Source organism: Rhinopithecus roxellana, chromosome 14, assembly GCF_007565055.1.
Source record: "Rhinopithecus roxellana isolate Shanxi Qingling chromosome 14, ASM756505v1, whole genome shotgun sequence".
NCBI classification, from domain to species: domain Eukaryota; kingdom Metazoa; phylum Chordata; class Mammalia; order Primates; family Cercopithecidae; genus Rhinopithecus; species Rhinopithecus roxellana.
Genome location: NC_044562.1, coordinates 47536767 through 47557450, shown reverse-complemented (window position 1 = coordinate 47557450; position 20684 = coordinate 47536767). Strand labels below are relative to the sequence as shown.

The 20684-nt window shown below is 35.8% G+C and overlaps 1 protein-coding gene across 3 annotated transcripts in view; it reads left to right on the top strand.

Moving 5' to 3' along the window:
- The window catches only part of ITGAV (integrin subunit alpha V), a 90868-nt gene that overhangs the window by 48545 nt on the left and 21639 nt on the right, over nt 1-20684 (top strand). For all 3 annotated transcript variants that reach the window (XM_010370303.2, XM_010370304.2, XM_030916367.1), the window contains 9 exons: nt 306-349; nt 438-494; nt 2835-2887; nt 3672-3874; nt 8719-8910; nt 11664-11709; nt 13838-13945; nt 16536-16594; nt 18112-18266. In XM_010370303.2, the coding sequence (XP_010368605.2) occupies nt 306-349; nt 438-494; nt 2835-2887; nt 3672-3874; nt 8719-8910; nt 11664-11709; nt 13838-13945; nt 16536-16594; nt 18112-18266 (917 nt within the window). The remainder of the gene's footprint in view (nt 1-305; nt 350-437; nt 495-2834; nt 2888-3671; nt 3875-8718; nt 8911-11663; nt 11710-13837; nt 13946-16535; nt 16595-18111; nt 18267-20684) is intronic.

Genomic DNA, 20684 nt, shown 5'->3' with positions numbered 1-20684 from the left:
ATTGCTGTACATTTAGTTTTTCTTTATTCTTAGGTTACTTTATCTTGTCTATTCTTGTTTAACATTATTACAAATGACTTGAAGGCTTATTTGTGTATGTTTGAGAGCCCTCAAGAATTTATATTTGGTAAATTTTGATTTTATAGATAAATATGCTGGGCTATTTATTACAGAGTACCAATTTTTCTAAATCGATTGTTTGTTTTGAACTGAAGTAGTAAAACTTAAAGCTTGCTGACAGTCACTTCTTGTCTGCAACTTCCAGTGTTGTCCTAAAAAATGAATAATTTGTTTTTTTGTTTCAGACTTTGTTTCAGGAGTTCCAAGAGCAGCAAGGACTTTGGGAATGGTAGGACAGTTAGAAGGTATTTTTTAAAAAATCTCTAAGTTATCTTCTGTTTTACTAGATTTCATATACTTCTGTTTTTCCTTCACAGGTTTATATTTATGATGGGAAGAACATGTCCTCCATATACAATTTTACTGGCGATCAGGTATGCTTCCAGAATATGATTGCCCTCTCCCACTATAAAGGCAGTATGTACTCATTGGAGTAAATTTGTGAAATATAAAAGTGTAAAAGTGAACTATAATCTCATCAAATAGATAATTCTTCCAACTCTTATCATTTTGGTCAAACTATTATAATTTCTCTTTTGTGTGTGTGTGTATAAACAAAAATTGGTTTACTCTGTATTTTTCATTTTGTCTTGCCTTTTTCACTCAATATTTTATTATCAGAGTTTCCTAATGTCTTAAAACTTTGCTGGCAGTATCAGAATGATTTAATGATTCCATAACATTCAATATTCTACATATAAGATGGGCTTTAAATATTTCATCTTTGCTTTAGCCAAAGTAATTTGGATATTTTGGCTTGTTTTTGTCTGCCTTTTTGTTTTCTTGGAAAATACAAAATCACATACACACAAAACCACAAAGACTTTCTTTTTCTTTACTGGTAATATTAAATTCTTTTTTAAGGATGATCTATGCCTTATAATTTTATTAGATGCAACAGAAAGCATGGCACAGGTGTGTACTATAGATATTACAAGTGAACTTCATTTGTACTACATGAAATAAGATACTTCTTAGCTAAAAAATGCTAGTGCTTTTTAAGTATTAGACATTCTCTGCGAGTTCAGGCATTTTATAATATTCTCTGTTGTATGTCTCAGATAATTATACCATAAGTTGGTAATGATGAAGAAAAATTTAAACAGTAGGTAGAGGAAAATCTTTCTCAAGGTTTGCAGATCTGGGATTCAAGCCTTTTTGTTCAGTTGAGATTGTTGGGCTTTGGGATAGGATTGATAGGATGACTGACTAGACTCATGGTCCCCAGAAACCTCTTCCCATTTCTGTGGCAGTCAGGATTGATGCACAACCTGGGGAGCCCTGCAGTTGACAGGCAGTTAGGGTTGCTGCAGGGGTGTTCCCTTTGTTCAGTTGTGACTTCTCCAGCTCAAGCAGCTTCTCCTGTCTGGTGACCATGTATGAGTCTGGATCCTACTGCATGCAGTCAGTGATACTTGCTTTATTCTTCTTCCACTATTGGGAAGTGGGGGTGACTAGAGAGGAGTGGGAAACTTGGCTTTTATATGGGTACAAACCTGGGTTTTCCATGCTCAGTCTGTTATTGCATTGGATAAGGTATTTGCTGCTGAAAATTTGGTTCCTTATTTATAAAAATAGGGATGCTGGCAACTTCTTCATGGGACAGTTGTGAGAATCAAAAGAAAACATTTGAATCATAGTGCCCAGGACAAAATGTGTCTCAGTAAATGCCATCCTTTCTTTACACTTCCAAGCCAAACACTGTAGGTCACTAAGGCCCATGAATATTATTCTGTTACATTCTAGTCAGCACATCAACCTTGTACCCCAAGCACAGTATATTTTATTTCACCAGCTCTGATCTTGTCATTTAAAACAGAACACACCTTTCATTTTCCCAATTACACTGTATCAACCCAAAACAGATAATGTAGGAATCTCCCTTATCATTCTCTCTTGATATCTGAGCCAATCAAATTTGAGAAGCATTGCTAACTTTCCTTGTTTGGTTTGTTGACTCATTTTTCACCTTACTTTGTATTTAATCTGTCATCTCTTTTAGTTTTGTTTTGCACTTTGAGCTCTCTTAGAGCTTTCCTTTTTCACATTTATTTACAGCTAAGCTGCTCACCCTATGAAAGCCAGTGGTGTCCTGTGGTAGGGAAAAGGACATTTCTGCTCATAATAAACCCAAACACATTTGTACTGTGTGTGATTCAAAAGCAAAGCCATGTGGCAAGTAATCGATAGAGGTATGACACAAAAATGAGCTCCTTTCAATATCTTTCCAAATAGTAATTTTTAAACAGTAGTAGTAGTTTCACATAGGGGAGCCAATTATTATCTATTATGAATAATTATTTATTATCCTCATGACATAGGCATCCGTATAAAACTTGTTGGTTTCAATCACAACATTTGTCTGTGACTATATATTTTTGTTAGTGTGCTTGTGTCTGGTATGTTTTGGGAAATGGAGAGAAAGGGAGATAATAGGGTAGGCCTAGGAAGGAGAATTGATAGTCGTTAGACTTAAATGGCATTACATGTAATATATTGTGTCCTAGGAATATATTCTGTTTAGGAAAACAACAAGCCTCATTACCTGATTGTCATTGTGTTGGTAGAATAAACAAAAGACAAGACATTTAGATTGAAGCACTATATGCAGAGAAAAAAAATAGCCCTTTCTATTTGGTACATATATTACGAATGTTAATTGTCTAAACTAATTGAATGAAATATAAACATTTCATTTTCATCTTTTCATCCAGATGGCTGCATATTTCGGGTTTTCTGTAGCTGCCACTGACATTAATGGAGATGAGTAAGTTTAAAAAAATGTTTCCAGAAAGTTATCTTCTCATGTTTATGAATATTTTACTCAAACTAAACATTTTTTTCTGCTGTTTTTGTATTCCTTTTCTGCTAATCTTTCTGTTTAAGGAAACAATTTGAAGCAACCTTAATCATGAATTCTAGAAAACCTCTATGTTTGTGGCCGGGCTTGGTGGCTCAAGCCTGTAATCCCAGCCCTTTGGGAGGCCAGGGTGGGCAGATCACAAGGTCAGGAGATCGAGACCATCCTGGCTAACACAGTGAAACCCCGTCTCTACTAGGAATACAAAAAATTAGCCGGGCGTGGTGGCGGGCGCCTGTAGTCCCAGCTACTCTGGAGGCTGAGGCAGGAGAATGGCATGAACCCCAGAGGCGGAGCTTGCAGTGAGCCGAGATCGCGCCACTGCACTCCAGCCTGGGAGATAGAGTGAGACTCTGTCTCAAAAATAAAATAAAATAAAATAAAATAAAATAAAATAAAATAAAATAAAATAAAATAAAATAAAATAAAAAAAAGAAAACCTCTATGTATGTTCTGTTTTTTTCAGTAGCTTTTATAACATGAACAAATAATTGTATGAATTACTCATAGTTTCTTAAAAGAATTAAAGGAAGGTTTCAATTTGAAATGTGTGCTCTGGTAATCATTTTGTGTTTCACTGTGGGTGTGAGAGATGCAGAAAGAGGAAAAGTGAGTTGTAATAAGAAAGAAAATGCGTACTAAGATATGAAATTTGATGTTGTAACCAGATGAGAAGATTCTGTTCTTTTAGTTATGCAGATGTGTTTATTGGAGCACCTCTCTTCATGGATCGTGGCTCTGATGGCAAACTCCAGGAGGTGGGGCAGGTCTCAGTGTCTCTACAGAGAGCTTCAGGAGACTTCCAGACAACAAAGCTGAATGGGTTTGAGGTCTTTGCACGGTTTGGCAGTGCCATAGCTCCTTTGGGAGATCTGGACCAGGATGGTTTCAATGGTAAGATCGAAGTTTAGTAGCTGCAGGTCTCTGATTATCTGTGTCCACCTGGAAAAGTCCTGTAACTCCATCTGTAGGAGTCTACACAAGCAAATCTCCTTCCTGGAAAGGTGGATTGTGTGTCAGTGAGTAACACACCAAATTTAAAGACAGATTACTATTTTTCTTTAAAAATCAGAGCAAAGATTTCAAAAATTGACTCTCATGAGTTATTATTCACTCAGCCTCAAATTAGAAGGTCAGAATGATTACCTTCTGAAATGAACCTTCATTCCCCTGGCACCTCCTGCTAGCTGGTGGCTTTATGTGTTTCTGCATCCTGCTTAGTAGCAGTGCCCTCTTCTGTTCATTTGGCTACAAGTGTTTAAAAAAAAATGCTTCTAGGCACATTGTCAAGGCAATGCTGACTAATGCATACCTTAAAGATATGATTTCCCATTAATAATTTTAAAGCTATAACTTTGTTGTAGCTGTCCAAAATGTTCTGAGGGATGTTATATCTCCCTTCATGGTGGCATATTAAAAGTATAAGCCTATTCTTTTATAATAGTACCATTTTAATAGTTGTCGATATCTTTAAAAAGGAAAGTTAGCTTTTACTTTAGAATTCTTTTCAGAAACATGAAATATTGGTTACAAATTACCAAGAATTTTTTAAAAAAATCTATTAAAAACCTTTCTAGAGATCACAGAATGGATAGTTGAACTAGTTTGTGTAATCAACAGTATAGTAAGCATATGCCCCCTTAAAACTTAAAGGAAAGGTATACATTAAAAAGAAAACTTTAAAAATACAGATGACTTGTTGTATGTCTCAAATAGTAGTGGAAAGGTAAATGTTGTTTGCCCTCAAGATTTCACACCTGTCTTGTGGGTAAGTGATGTCATTTACTAGAAGTGTCATCTGGAAGATTAACCTTAGATGTTTGTTTCTTTTTTTTATTTTTTATTATTATTATTATTTTTTATTTTTGAGGCAGCGTCTCACTGTCACCCAGGCTAGAATGCAGTGGTGCAATCATGGCTCACTGCAGCTTCGACCTCCCAGGGTCAAGAGATCCTCCCACTTCGGCCTCCTGAGTAGCTGGGACTACAGGCTCCTACCACAATGCCCTGCTATTTTTTTTGATTTTTAGTCGAGCTGAGGTCTTGCCATTATTACCCAGGCTGGTCTCTAACTCCTGAGTTCAAGTGATCCTCCTGCCTCAGCAGCACGAAGTGCTGGAATTACAGATGTGAGCCACTGTGCCTGGCCAACCATAGAAGTTTCAGTGGTACGGAACATCTACTCAGAGGTACATTTGCTACCTAAAATAGAGGCTTGAAGATTTTTACCGCCAAGAGAACCTAGCATAAATCAAATGGAGCTATGGTATGAAGTTCATAATAAAACGTGAAAAGAACACTATAGAACAGATCAAATCATTACTTAATCATAACGAAAACTACATAAGAAACACAGGGCTAAGTTTGAGGTTCCACCATGAATAAAGTTAATGAATTCTTTGCTATGTAGCTGAGCCTCTGTCTCCCAGTTTTTCTGGGAAGCCTGGTCATGTTTGCTGTCACCTTGTCTTGATGTTATTCCAGTTACTTTAAAGAAAGTTTTCTCATTATTATGATCTAGCCAAAATCTCTTCCAGCTTTCTAATTTTTTGTTATAATGTATTGTCTGTCAGTACAACAAATATAGACAACAGCTTAAAAAATGTGAAGTTTTACAATGATTTTACAAAGGGGTAAAATACAGATAGATACCATAGAGGATGATTTTGAAGACCCAAGGTTTTTCCTTGGGTCTTACTGTACCAAATAGTAGAATGATAATGTCTTTAGTGAAAAATTATCTGAGCTGTATTTATGTATAGTATTTAATACATATGTGTAAATATAGTTGCATTATGCATATATATGTTCTATTAGTTATAAGTTAGATCTTCAAGCCTAAAAATAAAACTTTCTCTCTTAAAAAAAAAAAAAAAAAAGTTAGATCTTTTGTTGTTGTTCATACATGAACACATTAAGTGTCATTGCTCCTGTATTCCTATACTCCTCTCTTTCCACCTACCCGCACCCTAGGCATCAACAAGAGGGATATTGAAAACAAAACAATAAAGTTATGTTCCAAAGTTTTATATAGCCCAAAGGTAATTATGTGCAGTTTTTATCAGTAGTCTTCCAGGAAAAGCAGAGGAAATAAAAACAGGAAAGAGCAACTAAAATGATCAAAGGAAGAATTGATTGTATGAAGGTGTAGGATCTTCCAGACTCGACAGATGATAGCAAAGAGAGAAGATGATTAACATGTATGAAATAATGAAGGGTTTAGAAAGTTACAGATAATTTTTATTAAACAATCACTCAACATTGGAACTATCTTTTGTTGGAAAATTATATTTTAATGAATACTTTATATTTTTATTATTTATTGAGACAGGGTCTTCCTCTGTCACCCAAGCTGGAGTGCAGTGGTACGATCACAGCTCACTGCAGACTTGACCTCCCAGGCTCAAGCAGTTCTCCTACCTTACCCTCCGAAGTAGCTGGGACTACCAGTGTGCGCCTCCACGCATGGCTAATTTTTGTATTTTTTGTAGAGATGGGGCTTTGCCATGTTGCCAAAGCTGGTCTCAAACTCCTGGGCTTAAGCAGTCTGGCTGCCTCGGCCTCCAAAGGTGATAGGATTAAAGCATGAGCTACCATGGCCAGCCTGTTTTAATAAATACTTTATTAATGCATATGTCAGTATAGAAGTTATGCTTATCTTTGTTTTTTTTTTTTGTTTGTTTGTTTGTTTTTTTTTTTTAGACAGAGTCTCGCTCTGTCGGTAGGCTGGAATGCAGTGGCACCATCTCGGCTCACTGCAACCTCCACCTCCCGGGTTCAAGCAATTCCCTTGCCTAAGCCTCCTGAGTAGCTGGGACTACCGACACCAACCACCACGCTTGGCTAATTTTTGTATTTTTAGTAGAGATGGAGTTTCACCATGTTGGCCAGGATGGTCTTGATCTCTTGACCTCGTGACCCACCTGCCTTGGCCTCCCAAAGTGCTGGGATTATAGGCGTGAGCCACTGCACCCGGCCAACTTACCTTTTAAGGCTTAAAAAAGGATAAAAAAGTTTTACATAACTGAGGTACTCATTTTTAAGGATAACAAATTCTTAGTTGGTATTTACTGCAAGCCAGGCACTCTTCTAGGTGGTAGAAATGAGCATAAATCAGAGTCTACTCATGTCTTTAAGAAACTCAGCAACTCAGCATCCAATGGGGACAGCATATATGTGTTAAAAAAAAAAAAAAATAAAGAACCTCAATGTGATCATCAGTGTTTGAGATCCCAGGCTTAATGGTCTCATATAAAGGACGAGTTATCAAGGTATTGTCGATGTTTCAGGGGAGCCATGAGACAGTGAGGCATGGCTTTTTAAGGACCTATGAGACAGCTCATGTACATTAAGAAAATTGAGGCAATTTGTTATGGCTGGTACTTAGAGTCTGTGGTAGGCAAGATACGACATGTCCTTGGTCTCATGAAGCTTATGTTCTATAGCTTACTTATTCTGTGTGGTCATTGAATAAGTAAACAATGGGGGAAATCCAGATAGTGATAAAGATGGTGGATTTTTTTTAGAAGGCAAGGTAATATAATAAGAGTTTTGGGATAGAGAGGGTGATAGAGAAAGCAGGGGTTTGAGAGGGGTGGCGCACTGCTGCGTAGGGTAGCTAGGGAATAGCTTGCTGACAGAATGACATCTGATCTAATGTCAATGACATTGATCTATCATTTGGACAAATAGAAGGAATAGAGTTGTAAAAGCTCTGGAGCAAAAGCTGTTAAGGCAGAGAGAACAGCAAATATAAGTCCATAGTTGGCAACTGGCTTGGTGTGTTTAAGAAACAGAAAAAAAGGCCAGGATTGCTGGGAAGAGTAAATAAGGGTAAAAAAACTGGATGGTGTTGGGGTGGGGATGGGGAGAAGAATGAGATTTGCATACTAAATAATGGAAATACCAGGTAGGGTTTAGAACTTACTCTAAATGCTTTGGGAACTAATTGAAGGATTTTAAGAAGGGGATGGGTGTGACATGATATGGTGAATGTTTGGCCTTTTAGAAGAGAAAGTTATAGAGGCAAGGGTAGAAGTGGGAGGCCTCTTAAAAGGCTGTTTAAAAGCAAAATACGGCAATGACTTGTCTAGGGTGGCAGCAGCAGCAGAGAGAAGTGGGCAGATTGGTAATATATTTTAGAGGTAGAAAAGATCATTTGGTGTTTGGGGTTTTTTAAAGATTTAAAATGTTATTCATTTATCTTCTTTCAGTGTAAGTTGAGCAAGATCAAGATGAAGTCACAACTTTCAAATTTCTGAGCAGATTGGCTTCTGTTCAGAAAAAACAATATCATCCGTAAATAAATTAACTAGAATTTTGAGAGTGAAAATAAACTTTAGATGAATCTTTTGATGTATCCTTCTCCCATCCCCTACCTCCTAGTTTTAACGAGGAAGCATTTGTGGTACAGAAAGTTTAAGTGATTTGTTTCAGGTCAGAGCCAGATGATCTGGCTCTAAATTAATGTCTTTTCTGTACAGTTTTGCTTGAGTTTCCTTGAATTAGATTATTGATTGTGGATAAAGAGTACCCTACTGAACTTTGAATTAATATTTATCATGATAAATGGGTTCTATAAATATTAAGATCTGTACAAATAATTACAAGTACTGAAACATTTTTTCTCTTCATCCTTGCCCTCTTCCCCCCTTCTCTCATTCCTTCCTCATTCTTCCCTTTCTTTTCCTCCTGCTTACTTCTGTCATGCTCCTTCCCCCTCCTCTTTTTCCCCACAGATATTGCAATTGCTGCTCCATATGGGGGTGAAGATAAAAAAGGAATTGTTTATATCTTCAATGGAAGATCAACAGGCTTGAACGCAGTCCCATCTCAAATCCTTGAAGGGCAGTGGGCTGCTCGAAGCATGCCACCAAGCTTTGGCTATTCAATGAAAGGAGCCACAGATATAGACAAAAATGGATATCCAGGTGCTTTCTTATCAACACATAGAGCCCTTAGATTTTTCAGTCCTAATAGCAAATAGTATTAGTTACTGTTCTTGATTTATATTATAAATTATTGCAATTCAGTATTTCATGTGTTGATCAAACCTCTAAAATACTCAAGGCATCATTCCCATCACCTAAGAGGATATGAAGAAAAGTCAGCTCTCTTTCCTGGGAGTGTATACAGTACACTCTGAGTTTCTCCTGTAGTCTTTAATGAAATGTCAAAGAAGAGTATTACGGAAGCTATAAACAAAAGCTAAATGCTCATTCTAAGCTGTTTTAATGTTACCTATCTTTTTAATTTTTTTAATTATGTAGAATTTATGTACTTGACTAATAGTTATGATTTTTTTTTTTTTTTTTTTTTGAAGACAAGGTATGGCTCTGTTGCCCAGGCTGGAGTACAGTGGCATAATCTTGGCTCATTGCAGCCTCCACCTTCTGGGCTGAAGCCATCCTCCCACCTCAGCCTCCTGAGTATCTGGGACTACAGGCACACACCAGCGTGCCTGGCTACTTTTTGTATGGTTTGTAAAGAGTGGTTTTTGCCATGTTCCCCAGGCTGGTCTCAAACTCATGAGCTCAAGCAATCCACCTGCCGTGGCCTCCCAAAGTGCTGGGAATTAATACATGAGTTAATTTAAGCTCATTTTTATAGCTCATTATTATACCATTTCTGAATGTAAAAAGAGACTGAGAAAGGCAGTTTGCCCAAGTTGCCCCCTGCATGGGTCCAATAGAGCAAGCAAGACCTTTTTCTGGTTCTTATACACTTTGCAGCATTATAAATGTATCTAGGATCAAAATAGATCTTTTCTTTAAATGAAATATAGTGTAGAAAACTTAGATGACCTTTGTGTTGAAACACTTAATATGAGCTCAATATACAAGTATGTCAGTCTGTTTCCAGAAATAAGACATGAAGTTGATTCTCATAAATTAATATTATTTTAGAGTTTTTTTGTTATAAATGCAATATATTTATTATAGAACTTTTAGAAAATACATCAAAGCATATCTTCTCAATTTTTTTCCTATGCAGTCACACACATTTTTTTAAAAAGGAAATCATGTTTTTATGTGCTGTTTATAATGTGTTTTATTCAACATTTCAGAAACATTTCTTTATTGTTCTTCTAAAACATGAATTTTGTTTCCCTTTGTAACAAATAGCTGTATCGTATCTTATTTACCTTATTTTGTGGCATTTTTATCTTTCTTTATAATTCTTTTGCATATCTCTGATTATGTCATTAGGACAAAATTCAAGAATCACTGTGTCAAGTGTGTGCACTTCTTTTCTTAAGGTTGTTAATGCACATGGTCAAGTTACCATCCCACTCCCTCCACAGGAAGGTTTTTGTTAACTTTTTAAAGCACTCACCAGCAGTCAGTGAGTCATTGTTTTCCTACACTTGTGCCTCTTTTAAAATAATTTTTAACTGTATAACAGGTGGACTGGGTATTTTAACTAACAGTTTGTGATTCTAGAAAATAAGGCATGCATTTTATTCTTTTTTTTTTTTTTTTTTTGAGACGAAGTCTCACTCTGTCACCCAGGCTGGAGTGCAGTGGTGTGATCTCTGCTCACTGCAAACTTCACCGCCCGGGTTCAAGCGATTCTTCTGCCTCAGCCTCCTGAGTAGCTGGGATTACAGGCAGGCGCCACCACACCTGGCTAATTTTTGTATTTTTAGTAGTGATGGAGTTTCACCTTGTTGATCAGGCTGGTCTTGGGCAGACTGGTCTCAAACTCCTGACCTCGTGATCCGCCTGCCTCAGCCTCCCAAAGTGCTGGGATTACAGACGTGAGCCACCATGCCCGGCCATGAGGTTGGTTCTTCACTATACACAAATAAAAATGATTATTTTTACTAATAAGCTAATGTATAGTTAAGAATCAACCTCATGTTGTTATTTGTGTATATACATATTTACTTCTGTGAATTTCCTTTTAGTGTCTTTTTTTCTTCTTTGGTACTGGGATGGTATTTTGTTTTTCTTTATTCATTCATTTTTTTAAAAAATTTTCACAGTAACTTAAATGTTGCAAATATTAACTCCTTAACGCTTGTATGTATTTTCTAGTTTGTCACATTTGCATTTTGAGCATAAAGTTTTAAACTTTTATGTAATCAAATCTCTCTGTTTTTATGTTTTTTTTCATATGCTTTTCTGTTTAGAAAAGAATTCCTCGAATTTAGCTTGGGTATACTGTGAGCTAGAGCTCTCATTTGTCTTTTTCTGAACTGTGGACCAGTTGAACCAGTGGCGTATGAAAACTAATGCGTTTCATTCTTGCTGATTTGAGTGCTATCTGCTATCATATTTTATATTTATATGTATATACACATATATTATATATAGGAAATAGAAAAAAAATTTTATAATAAGATTGTAAAATCCACAGGCATCTATAAAGCTTTTTCCTTTGGCAGTATGTATGTTTGGCAGGTGTATGCTTATCATTGCTACTTTTTACCAAATATTCATTTAAAAGATTTATCTCCACCTAGATGAAAGTCTGCTTTATAATAAACATTTTCCACTGATGGTAGTTTGTTTACGGTGTTCATATATTTTAGCCTTTTATATAATATCTTACAACCTCTTAATGAATAGTTTTGAGACTATGTTCAAGCCTTTTTATGTTCATTGAAAATTTTATAGAATGGTATATACATTTTAAAAACTATTATCATTATTAACATGTTTTTCCACTCTTTCTTAAGACTTAATCGTAGGAGCTTTTGGTGTAGATCGAGCTATCTTATACAGGTGAGCATTTTCTGTATCCTGTAATATAGGAATATTCTGAATTATTTGAATGTTTTTTAACTGTCAGTATTTGAATTTTAGTTTAATTTTCTTGAAATAATGATAAAATTTGTTCTTTCTGTTCATATTTTGCTGCAGGCAAATAGTATTATTTTTATTGATACGTAATAATTGCACATATTTATGGGGTACATGTGATATTTTGATACATTCATACAATGTAATGATCAAATCAGAGTAATTAGGATATCCATCATCTCAAACATTTATCATTTATTTGTGTTGGGAACACCCAGAATCCTCTCGTCTAGCCTCTCTTGTAGCTATTTTGATTTCTTCTTTTCTTTGGAGACAGAATTTCGTTGCAATGGGACCATCTCGGCTCCCTGGAACCTCTGCCCCCTGGGTTCAAGCAATTCTCATGCCTCGACCTCCCAAGTAGCTGGGGTTACAGGCACATGCCACCACACCGGCTAATTTTTGTATTTTTAGTAGAGACAGGGTTTTGCCATGTTGGCCAAACTGGTCCTGAACTCCTAGCGTGAAGTGATCCACCCACCTCAGCCTCCCAAAGTGCTGTGATTACTGTCATGATCCACTATGCCCAGCCAGCTATGTTGAAATGTACAATAAATTATTGTTAACTATAGTCAATCTGTGGTGCTATTGAACACTAGAACGTCTGTCTTTTTTTTTTTTTTTTTGCCCAGTCTGGAGTACAGTGGTGCAATCTTGGCTCATTGCAACCTTTGCCTCCCAGCTCCTAGTGATTCTCGTGCCTCAGCTTCCCAAGTAGCTGGGACTACAGGCATGTGCCACAACACCTGGCTAATTTTATGTATTTTTGGTAGAGACAGGGTCTTGCCATGGTGCCTGGGCTGGTCTTGAGCTCCTAGCCTCAAGTGATCCACCCGCCTCAGCCTCCCAAAGTGCTGGGATTACAGGTGTGAGCCACTATGCCCGCCCCTTCTTTGTCTTTTAAATTATGTTCAAAGGTATTCTCCTGTAGTTTTAATCTCTCTAAAAATTGTCTGGGTTTACATTTTCCTATAAGAAACAGGAAATTAACCTCATGCTTATGTCTTGGTATTCTCTGACCACAAGATTAGTATCTAATGAAACCAGAAATGAATATTTTTATTAGAGCAATATGTATGAACTTATATATTTCTATTTCCCAATTTCTTATATATCCCCAGTTATTCTCTGTATTTTATCAGTTCCTCATGACTTAGAATATCAGTTGGCATCCCAGGTAGTTAAGATGTTTACGTATCTATGATCTGAGTTTATACATGGCAGGAACACTAACATTAGTGCTGGGTAGAGTTTGTGATGGGTCAATTTAATTGTATACTATACAATAACTCTATACTATAGTAATTGTAACTATACAATACTTAACAGATTTCAGAGATTTATCATTTTGAGACAGGCACATTGATTGACTTGAGCCAGCTGTATCTTTGTATAGGATTTCAACCTGTGTATCTGAACTCAGGAAAACTATTTATTTTAATTTATTGTTTTTAGTTTTTTAAATTGCTGTTAATTATATAATGTATGTGGTAAAAATGCAAACAGTACAAGAAGGGTATATAAAAAAATGTTTTCCCTCACACCAGCTAATAATTTATTTGTTTCTTCTATTAGAAATATTCTATGCATTAAAAAATCATATTATGTATGTATGTATATCAGTAGACATCCTTTTTACATTTTGGGGTTTTTTTTTTCTCTCTCACCAAAACTATGTGTTGGTTATGTCTTAGAGGTCATTGCACTCATTTTCTCCATGGTAGTGCAGTGAATTTGGTAGATATCTCACAACTTATTTAGCCATTCTGCTTTAGTGACTGAATTCATATAGGTCAGTCATTGTCCCACTTTGCCTGGAACTGAGCGATTTCTCAGGATGCAGGAGTTTCTGTGCTAAAATTAGGACAGTTCTGGGCAACTGAGACATTTGATCACCTACAGTTATGTTGTTCCTGTTTCTTTTACTATTACAGACAATACTTTTAGTAGACATTGTACTATATATGTAGTGAATATGAACCAAAAATATTTCGATCAACCTAACTTTTTAAATAACTTTTTTCTTCATCTTCTTTTTTTCCCCCACTAGGGCCAGACCAGTTATCACTGTAAATGCTGGTCTTGAAGTGTACCCTAGCATTTTAAATCAAGACAATAAAACCTGCTCACTGCCTGGAACAGCTCTCAAAGTTTCCTGGTAAGGGTATTTGTTTAATAATAGTTATTACTGTGATTATTGTTCAGGCATTGTAAGAACAATTGAAAAGTGAAGGTGGTAGGGCTGAAATATTGCTAAAACAGTTTCTGTGGTATACTGTTTTTTCTATTCTTTTTTGTTTGAAGCAAGGTCTGCCTCTGTTGCCCAGACCGGAGTGCAGTGGCACAACAACAGCTCACTGTAGCCTCGACCTCCCAGGCTTAAGTGACCCTTCCACCTTGGCCTCTCTAGTAGCTGGTACTACAGGCGTGTGGCACCATACCCGGCTAATGTTTTGAATTGTTTGTAGAGATGGGGTCTCCCTATATTGGTCAGATTGGTCTCGAAGACTGCTGTGCTCAAGCAGTCATTCTGCCTCCGTCTCCTAAAGTGCTAGGATTACAGGCATGAGCCATTGCACCTGGCCTTATACTCTATTTTTATGTTATAAATTGGATTGTAGAAATAGTGCTCCAAAAAAGAGCTGTAAAGATACTCTGTAAATTAGTATGAAATTAATGTTTAAAGAATTATGCATGGTCAATGAGTATTTTCAAAAAGAAAGAAAAGCTAATAAGATCTCAGTTCATTTATATGTAATTCCAAACAGGCCCATGAACACTTAAATTTTTAAAAGATATCTTGTTTTTCAGATTTAATATCTGTGAACAGTAGCTGTTTGAAAAAAATTATTTTGCTCTAATATATTTTCTGCTTATTCTTTTACTAATTTCCAAATAAAAATATAATATTTTTTCATAAGTTAAATGTCTGAATTCTTCTCTACTCCATTCTTTCTCTCATCTTTGTCATTTGTATGCTACTTCAGTAATTTTTGCTCTATTTTCATTATATTTTTTAAGTTGTCTCATGCTTTACTTCACAGTACTTAAAAGCAAAATGTAGAAACGAGTATCTTTCTCATACATATCAATATAAATATAAAACTAATGAAAAATCTTGACCCATGTACTACCAAAATCACCATGAGTAGTCACTAATGAGTTCCCACTTTGGGAAACACTATTCATGTTCCTTACTTACACAGAAAAGTTGCAGAGAACTTATGATCAAGGAGAAAATGATTGGTACTTAGAAAAATTTTACTTCAAAAGAGTCAATTAAAGAGATTTTTCCTGAATTTGTTTTTGAATATTTTTGAATTATTGTTATAGTTATTACAGTTTTGAAATTTTCATTTCTTTAATTGGATTACATTAAAAATTCAGTAACATTTGCTCTTCATTTTTATTGATTGGCAGTGAAGTTGTTTTCAAGATTTTGCTGTAAGTTTTACTGCTTTTCTACCCTGCATACCTCTGTGAAGTTGCCAATAATCTGCTTCTAATTATGTTAGTAATTCAAAGGCTTCAAATGCACTAACTAGAGCAGTAACATCATATGATTTTTGAGTATGGCACATAGTAAGAAATACATTTTGCATTATAAACATAAAAGTAATTAAATCAAGCATTTCAGAAAATCATACTTACCTTCGATACCTAAATCAGTTTTATTTATTAAAAAAATTTTCTTGCCGGGTGCGGTGGCTCAAGCCTGTAATCCCAGCACTTTGGGAGGCCAAGACAGGCAGATCATGAGGTCAGGAGATGGAGAGCATCCTGGCTAACATGGTGAAACCCCATCTCTACTAAAAATACAAAAAATTAGCCAGACGCAGTGGCGGGCACCTATAGTCCCAGCTACACGGGAGACTGAGGCAGGAGAATGGCATGAACCCAGGAGGCAGAGCTTGCAGTGAGTCGAGATCACACCACTGCACTCCAGCCTGGGCAACAGAGCGAGACTCCGTCTCAAAAAAAAAAAAAATTTTTTTTCTTAAGATGCTGAACACAACCCATTCAACTGATTTTAAAACCTGCTAATAAATTGTGAAGAACACTGCTGTAAAGGACATTGCTAATTAAAGAAAGCTTTGGTGGGTCCTTCTATCAATGGGACAGTTTTTAAAATCTAAACTGTCGACTAGGCACTGTGGCTCACGCCTGTAATCCCAGCACTTTGGGAGACCCAGGCAGGCGAATCACCTGAGGTCGGGAGTTTGAGACCAGCCTGGCCAACGTGGTGAAACCCCATCTCTACTAAAAATACAAAAATTAGCCAGGTGTGGTGGTACATGCCTGTAATCCTAGCTACTCGGGAGGCTAAGGCAGGAGAATTGCTTGAACTCAGGAGGCAGAGGTTGCAGTGAACTGAGATCATGCCACTGCACTCCAGCCTGGGCAACAGAGTGAGACTCTTGTCTCAAAATAAATAAATAAATAAATAAAAATCTGAACTGTCATTTCCCTTCTTTAGATTTATCAACAGGTTCTATAAGCTTGAGAGGAAGTTAGGATATTCTTTCTCTTTTTCTCATCAAGGTACCATGAAAGGAAGTGTGCTTAAATTACTGAAGGATGAGTTAGGTTAGTGTATAGAGTTTCATGTTTTTAGAATAATATTAAGACATAAAGATGTAAGGCTTCACAGTACAAACTATGTATTAGAAATATTAGATGTGGATGATAATAAAAAATATGTCTAAACTGGATTATAGGATTTATGTATGTTTTTTTTTTTTCCACAGCTTTAATGTTAGGTTCTGCTTAAAGGCAGATGGCAAAGGAGTACTTCCCAGAAAACTTAGTAAGTGTTTTATGAAAAGTCATATTATTTTAATGATACTGCATACACAGCACTTAACAAATATTTTAGGATATTCAAATAGTTACTCGAATTGTTATTATAATTTTTTATTTGAATGTTTATGTTTAAAGACATTTAAGATTTCAACATAATTATTATATTCTTTGTTAACTCTTAAGCTAATTCAAAACTAATACACTTACTTGTGGACATTATGAGCTAAGTAGCCCACAAAATGGTAAACATGACCTTTGGAAGGTTAAGCAGTTACAAATGTGAGATAATGAACTCTGGGGAGGCATGAATGTTATTGTTTGTAAGTAGATGATCTGCTGAGAAGTCTGTGTTTTATGTCTTGGGGCAGCCCCCAGCGATCTCAGGAGTAGAGGTGGTTTAGAAATAGTGAGAAGGAGGAGAAAAAGTTTTGGTCATGCAGGTTTAATTCACACAGCAAACTCTACTCTTCTTTTCCTAAAATGGTTGATGTGGTCCTGAGAGCAAGATAGTAGTGTTAAATAATTATTGCAAAGGTTTGTCAGTATGTTAATGGCAAGTGGTAAAGAATAATAATAAAGCAGAGAAGAAACTGAAACCGTGTTTGTGTGTAAGTTTACACAGGGCAGCCAAGCAAGGTCTCCTTAGGAGACAACTTTTCAGTAGAGACCTGAAGGAAATGAGGGAGCTATGGGTTGTGTGAAGGAGTGTTTGACACAGAGGAACTAGCAGTTTCAGCAGGCCTGAAGCAGGAAATGTGCTCAGTGGTTGAGAAACAGTATGGAGGACAATGTGGCCAAGTAGAGCAGAACATGAAGCAAAATAACCCTGGGTGCTCACCCAAATTTGAAATGGTCAGCTTTTAGAGAAACTAGCAACGTGACTTCTAGTTTTAAAGATTTGCACTCTCTTAAGAAACTACTTAAAGAACTGAATCTTACAAGGCGGTAATCCTAATTGCTACATACTTGTTTTACAATGATTCTTGATGTATTTAACTCTGTTTGATCACTTGCTTCCTGAAGGCATATTCATCTGACAATTTGATATGGTAGCTTCACTGGAAGCAGGAGTTTCAAGTGGGGCAAACTGTTCATTCATCATAGTGTTTAATATGATGGTATGAGTACATATGAGCAAATACTTCTTAATCAAAATCAGCAATACTCTTGCTACTTGAATTTATGGTGGAAGTCTCAATTCACATGTTTCATCCTCTGGATTTCCTCCTCTCAGCTTAAATTAAACGATAGCATTTCTCCTGTCTGATAATTGGCTTACTACTATCATTTTTGGGGGAATTATTTATGACATTACTTTAGGGAAAGTTTGTTAATTATTTAATTATTATTAAATTTTTTTCAGAATTAATATGTTGTAGTCTCATTGCAATGTAATAACATTTTAAATTAATTAGAAACAATTTACTTCTTAAGGAAAAAAGATCTCTGTTAAAACTCTATGGTAGAATAGATAGGTGTCCATAAAGAATATGTTGGTTATAAATCCTTTGGTTTACGTAGATTTCCAGGTGGAACTTCTTTTGGATAAACTCAAGCAAAAGGGAGCAATTCGACGAGCACTGTTTTTCTACAGCAGGTCCCCAAGTCACTCCAAGAACATGACTATTTCAAGAGGGGGACTGATGCAGTGTGAGGAATTGATAGCGTATCTGCGGGTAAGAGATAACTTTTCTGCTACCTTGTTTTTCCTTTTCAGTCATTAGTTTTTCTTTTTTATCTAAATGATTTTCACTTTCTGTAAATTAGTGTTAGATCAAAAGGAAAAACAGAAAAATACACAAAGGAAATTTAGCTTTGTAAAGTGTCAAACCTGAATGATGGACTTCTACTTCTGGCAGACTGGATATTCCAAATGGCCTTTCCACAACAATACTACTGAACAAATTATGATAAACATATTTGTTAAATGCAACTGGACTTTCAAGACAGTAAAAGAAATCATCAGGGTCCAAAAAAATAATCAATCAACTAAAAAACTCCAGTTGCAAAAATCTGAATTGTGGATTATAAGCAAATATATGAGCCAGAGTTGCTGGCAAAGGATGAAGCCTAAGGAGAGGGCAGGTGGTAATTGCAGACACCAGCACAGGAATTCCGACATATGTATAAGGCTGAGTGTTCTTACGACAGAGGTGTGTCCTGATTCCAGCAAGAGCCAAATGTAAAACCTTGCTGAAGGAGAGCTATCCAGTATGGGCCCCAGGATTTCCACAGGTTAAGTTTGATCAAATATGAATTCATTAAACACATACACACACAAAGAAACCACTAGAAGAAGCATCAGATTTTAGACCCGCAAAGGCCAGTTACAGAGTACAAATTTGTATAAAATGTTTAAAGAAATAAAGGGGCTGGGCACAGTGGCTCAAGTTTATAATCCTGGCACTTTGGGAGGCCAAAGCAGGACGATCCCTTGAGGCCAAGAGTTTGAGACCAGCCTGGGTGAGACTCTATTTTATTTAAAGGAAAAAACAAAACAAGACAAAAACATCAGTAAATATTTAGACAACAACATAATTAATGAACTTGATTTAACAGATTTATATAGAATCTATACCTAATAATTAAAGAATATAAAAACTGACCATGCATAGGCCATAAAGGAAGTCTAAACAAATTTGAAAAAGTAATTTTATAGAATACGTGCCATTACAGTGCAGTGGTTAGAAATGCATAACAAAAAGATCAACTGGGAATTGGAGAGTGTGATTTTTAAATAACTTATGGGTCAAAAACAAGATCATAATGGAAATTTACTTGCAACTGTATTACAATGAAAATATGACATATCAAAATGTATACGCTATCACAACAGTAGAATATAAAGATAAATGTATAGCCTTAAATGCTATTTAATTTAAATGAAAGTTAAGAAAAAATGAAGGTAAGAAGAAAACACCATAAGAATAAGAATTGAAGTGGGGCATTACAGATAAGGGAGGAATTAACAGAATATTATGAATAACCTTGGGCCAATACATAGGAAAACTTTTAGACAAAACCTGGAAATTCTTAGTAAAACAATACAACTGTCATAAGAAGAAACAGAAAACCTGAGTTATCCTCTAAACACTTAACAAATAGAATTGGCAGTTAATCTTTACAAAATGACAAAGCCCAGATGGTTTTATAGGCAATATCTACCAAACATTCAAGAACAAGATTTCTCAATTTTAAATAGCTCTTTGAAAGAATAAAAAACAAAATATTTCAAAGTCAATCTGTGAAACTAGTGTAATTGGTTCCTGAACTGGTCAAAAATAGTACCAGAAGGGAGAATTTCATTCTAGTCTTACAATAGATGTAAGATTACTAAGCCATTATAAGCAAATAACTCTTAGCAGTTTGTAAAAAAAGATACATAAACCAAGTTGGGCTTATCGTTTATCCTAGAGTGGGTTAATATTAAGTCTAAAAATGTAATTTGCCACATGAATAGATTAAAGAAGAAACGTGACTGTCTTAAGTACAAAAAAGGTTTGAGATTAAATTTTAAAAACTTCATGATTTAAGAAGTAAGACAAATATCCCAAGTTATGGCTATGAAGGAATAGAATCTTACATTTAAACAAAGTCCGCGAATACCTATTAATTGGTCAAGATGTGAATTAAGAATTCTTGTACATTGCTGATGACAGTGTGAATTGTTTTGAAGACTTTGAAAAATGATGTGGTACTATAGAGCTGACAAATATACTTGTCACTATGTGTAAGAATAATCATAGCAATTTCTGTAATAGCAAAAACAAAACCCATAAACAATAAAAATAGCCTTCGACAGAATGGATAAATGAATTGTGGTATATTTACATGATGAAATAGTACTGAACAGTACAAAATTAACGTAGGCTACATGCAATAGAATGGATGGATCTTAATGAGAGTGTAGGACAGAAAGCAAGTCACAGAAGACTACATGTGATCCTATTGAGAAGGAATGCAGAGGAAGGAAGAGAAAGAAGTATTTGGGTAGCTTAAGCAGTATCAATAATGTTCTTCTTATTATGTTGGGTGTGTGTGAGTGCTCATGTTAACATGTCTCGTACTTTCGTGTGAATCAAATAGTACATTGT